Source organism: Ricinus communis, chromosome 5, assembly GCF_019578655.1.
Source record: "Ricinus communis isolate WT05 ecotype wild-type chromosome 5, ASM1957865v1, whole genome shotgun sequence".
Lineage (NCBI taxonomy): Eukaryota > Viridiplantae > Streptophyta > Magnoliopsida > Malpighiales > Euphorbiaceae > Ricinus > Ricinus communis.
This window is the reverse complement of record NC_063260.1, coordinates 12,960,152-12,965,098: the sequence shown is the minus strand read 5'-3', so window position 1 is coordinate 12,965,098 and position 4,947 is coordinate 12,960,152. Positions and strand designations below refer to the sequence as shown.

General features: G+C 33.5%; 1 protein-coding gene across 1 annotated transcript; it reads left to right on the top strand.

Annotated features, from left to right (window-relative positions):
* Positions 1-1,123: 1,123 nt before the first annotated feature.
* LOC8278547 lies at positions 1,124-4,100 on the top strand. The gene is made up of 3 exons (XM_002518972.4): positions 1,124-2,460; positions 3,328-3,527; positions 3,658-4,100. The coding sequence occupies exons 1-3, from the start codon at positions 2,371-2,373 to the stop codon at positions 3,905-3,907; spliced, it is 540 nt and encodes a 179-aa protein (XP_002519018.1). The 5' UTR covers positions 1,124-2,370; the 3' UTR covers positions 3,908-4,100.
* The last annotated feature ends 847 nt before the right edge of the window (positions 4,101-4,947 follow it).

Below are 4,947 nucleotides of genomic sequence, written 5' to 3'. Positions count from 1 at the left end.
CATCTATATCGAATCTTCTAAAGGATGTTTGAAAAAAAAATTCTCAAAAGAATTTATAAAATAGCTGTAGCAAAGAAACAAATTTAATAATTTTCTCAACCTAGCTCTGATACCATGTCAAGATTGAAGAAAAGAAGAAATATGTCTATATCATTACATATTACATGTTAGTTATATATATAGAAAGCTAACAGCTATATAAGGAAAACCTAGCTATCTGTGTATCTATACAAGAAATAACCAATACAAGGAAATACATAATAAGAGGAATTAGCTAAGTGACAGCTAATGGTTTGACCCGATGATTCTTCTTTTATTGACAGCATGTTGTTATAAAGAAATATCGGAGAAAAGAATGCAAATGATATTAGATGTCGCTTTTGTCTGTCTTTTTTTTATTTCTGAACATCAACTTCAATCTTTATTGATAGAGCAAGAAAACAGTATTATACGAAGAAAGCATATCAGAATCTGTAACATTCATTTTCAGCCCTGACTCAGAGTTGATTAGTTTGTGTTCGCATAACAAATATATGTCCATGTATAGCCAAAATCAAGAAAAAGAATTCAAAGATCTTTAAGGAACTGAAAGATCAATGTATTATATGGTTACATTTTGTTGGCCAGAAATTTAAGATTTTCTAAAATTTTTTATGATATTTTCAACTTTAGAACATATATTAGGGCTCTTAAGGAACAACGTTTTCAAAGAAAGAACCACCACATTCATTTTATCTTTAAGAAACGACAATTTTTTGTTGAACATATGCCGCAGGTAATTTCCAACTCCTAATAAAGCCATTCTCTAGTATCCAGTATAGTAATCGTATTTGAACTTGAAAGGGACTAGAAAAATGTCATGAATCCAGGCCCAACGTTAGGCAATCTAGGTCCATGAAAGCTTAATGAGTATGGCTGGATGAAGAGAATGAGAATCCTGCAAATTGGTTATTGCTGGAATTGTTTTATTGTTATTTTGTCATTTTGTTGTTTCTGTTACAGATATTTTACGTGTTTTTCCATCTTTCAATTCTGTTATTGCTTTGTCGTTTGTGAGAGAATTCCTATATCTAAGGAATGAATTGATTGTAATCATTGTCAATTTTGATCAATATAAAATTCCTTTATCTCCCTCAATTCTCTTCTACACTCCTCTCTTCGACCTCTTTTCCTTCTTTTCTTCTTCCTGTACTAGCTATTTCTGGTTATTGGTCAGTTACAATCTTCAGGTACCTGACAGAACAGGGGAGATGTTAGAAAATGATTGATAAACGAGAGAATAGAGCCAACAATTGTGCGGACAAAATGGTTAGTTTCTTTGGTAATCAGTCATTGGATTTTGAAGGAACGACCTACAGATGGTCTTTTTAATTTCAAAATGGCAGTTTCTTTTAGTAGAAAACGACTGGTCGCTGACACCCATTGCCAACCTCTTCTTGTTTTTAGATAGATAAGAGTACTTGCTTATTCTTCTCCATTTTCCTATTCTATTAAGATCATTGATTTACTATTTTAGAGTTTGGCTGCCATGCTTACGCCTACCACTCAACCTGTAATCTGTAAAAGACACTATTACATAGGACCCAAAGATCTTAATCTTTTTTGAAAAAGGGATATATGCCTTGCTTACTTATCTAGTTTAATTTAATTTAATATAACAAGCAAACACATTATGAGGAAGTGCAATTTCCTAAAAAGGAGAGGTGAGTGTCTTTGTGGTTGTCTTTCACATGATTCCTGTCTCCCTTCTTTTCTTATGCTGTGAGGATTCCACTTTCTTTAATTTAAAAAAATGACCCCCAAGGAGCAGTAGTTTGAGTGGATTTAGAATCCACATTCACATTCAATTAATATATGCTTCTTGAAGATTATGTTAGAATGTAGTAATTTAGCATCTCTATATCTGGTATTATTTATAAGTTAATAATAACATATGCTTATATCTTACCTCCTCCTCCTGTAATTGACTGACACGTGTTTCCCATACTGAAGAGCAAAAGCACCTTAACCTCACCTGGAAATATAAAAAGAAAACACAATTAAATAGGGGAGACAAACACTAGAAAACTTATCCCCTAACTTTAAGCAAAGGTATCATACGTTAAGCTTAACTTTTTTTTAATTACTATAACTTAGTAATTCGCTTTCTCGAGAAGTAAAAGGAATCGATCCTTAAGAGGCTTGTGTATGTGCATATAATATAGCTGCATTAATTATTGGTTTTATTAATAGTTAATAACCACTTTAATTTAAATAGTATCAACTTTCATTCTTCTTCTTTTTCTCTAACGCTTTGGCTTGGTAGCTTTCTGTTTAGAGGGAGAGAGATAGAGAGAGAAAGGAGAGATTTTGGATTTTAGGTATTGAAAAATGGCTTCAACACTGTTACTAGTGATTGTGTTTGTGTTTGATCTGATAGCTTTTGGTCTTGCTGTTGCCGCTGAGCAGAGAAGGAACACCGTGAGTTCCCCCCTTTTTTCTTTTTGTCTTATTTCTTTTTCTCTTTCTCTTTCTCTCTTTTTTTCTTTGAATTTTTATGTAGGAAGAAGTGCAGATTTAGTGTTTTGCTATGTTTTCTAGTGCAAAGTAGGAAGTTATTACTTAAGTCTGTATTCTCAATTAAATTTGTAAAGAATTCTTTATTAGTTGATGCTAATCTGAACTTATGCTATCTGTGCATCTTCTTTGCCGTGGCTTATTTAAATGTTCACTAACTTTTTAGGGTTTTGAGTCCTTGCTTTTTTTTTAATTCTTAATTTCAATTTTAATTTTTACATGCTTGCTTATTCTTTCTATTAATTGATTTTCAGTTCAAGGTTATTCTTTACTAGCAGGGAGCAGCTTAAATAAAGGAAGAGTCTGATAGTTTTTTGAAAAGTATTAACTAGAGTGAAAATGGTACTTCTTTTTATAGTGGAAAAGTAAGTGTCTTTCACAGTTTGCTTATGGACATACAATGAGACGATTATCTATGTTTTGCTAAGAACCCCACGGGGGCATATAGTAAGACTAACTGAATTAGAAGATACTAATATTTACTCCATTTATTTTAAGTCTTGCAACCCTATTGAAGTGTTTTTTCTCCTTCTTCTTCTTATTATTATGAACGTGACCAACAAAACCCCTGTTTCTGGGGTAGTCATTTTGTTGTGCACTAGTCTCTCTCCATCTGAGGGGAAAAAGGGGCTGTTGGCTCTTAAAAGGCTTGATTATTGTGATCATCTTTACTTCGTTTCCCTGAGGTCACGAGCAATTGTATATCACATGTCAGTCTTGTATTGTAGAAAGGCCAGTTCCAATGTATCCTTTCCTTGTCTTCTTCTACAGGCCACAGTCCAAAAACAAGGAGATTATAACTACTGCCAATACGATTCAGATATTGCAACTGGATTGGGTGTGGGTGCCTTGTTGTTTCTTTTGGCTAGTCAACTCCTAATAATGGCGGCAAGTCGATGCTTGTGCTGTGGAAGGGCAATTAGACCTAGTGGATCTAGGACATGGGCTATTGTGCTTTTTATCACTTGCTGGTAACATAACCTAGTTGTTGCTACTTAATTTGTTCTTTTAACTTTCATGCGGCTCGAAAATCTCCTGCAAGAAAAATGAAATATTCAATTTACCATTATTCCTAATTTTCTCACTTCACTCTTATGCCAGGGTATTTTTTATTATTGCTGAGGTGTGCTTGTTAGCGGCTTCTATTCAGAATGCCTATCACACCAAGTTCTACTTGGCGAGATTTTCCCCAAATTGTCGGGAACTGAGAAAGGGAGTTTTTGGGGCTGGAGCTGCATTTGTTATATTTACAGGCATAATATCTGAACTTTACTATGTGAGCTATTCCAGGGCAAACGGCGGTCAGGCTTCATATGGTAGAGACACTGGTGTGAGGATGGGAAATCTATAGATCAGCCAAGTTTTAGAGCAACAAGTCAAACATATGGAGTGTGTATGCATCTCATGAATATGGACATTATAGTGTTAGTATTAGCGCACATTTATTTGAACATATAGACATTAAAGAGTTAGTATTAATACACATTTATTTTAACAGACTGGTGTTTGCTTGGTTAAATTCATAACCTTTTTTGTTTTGATTCTTTCTAGTCCACTTCATTGCATTTTATAGTTCAAAGAAACTGGTGGAACTTCTGCAACCAGAGCAGCGCTACTCCCAAGTAAAAGTGTTAGCTTGATATCTTTTAGTATTGAGTTATCTGTTTAGACACTAAAATATTCTGATGATGAGGTTGCACAACTTGATCTTCAACATTATTTGAGTTGATTGCCTTTTGAAACTCCAAATCCTACACTTTGTGGTTATACTAGATTTATTTTATTTTATTTTATTTATTTATTCTTTTTACTTGTATATTCTTAGATTTCTAAGAACAACTCTCCTATGTTGGCATTGTGTAGTGGTGGTGGGCAGAGCCAACCTGCTAACCAGAACAAATCAGCGAAGAAACCAAGTAATATGAAGAAAATCAAACAGGAATTTATGGGTCATATGTGTTGGGGTGGATTGAAAATGAAGCTAAATCGATAAACTGACTTTGGTTTGGTGTTATATATTAAAAAAAAAAAAAATTTAGCCTCTTTTTGTGTTTCGAGCGCTTCTTCTCATGAGATTGTTCAATAACACTCTTAAACAGTTGATAGCTTTAGTTTTTTTTTGCTTAAGCTGTTTTTACCTTCCTTTTATTTCCTCTTAAAATTCATTATTCTCACAAATTGTTAGGAATGAGCAGAAATGAAGTAGTATGATTAATTTTACAGGCTGAATTATAGAGAATGCTAGGCAATTAACTGTTAGAGCAGCTATTGTTTAGGAGAGTAGGATAGTTGGTGTATAAATCTGAAGTAGCATTCAAGATTATCCAGTATCATACACAAATTATTAGTTTTCTTTTTATCTTTGTTCTCTCTCTCCTCCTATTTTCTTTT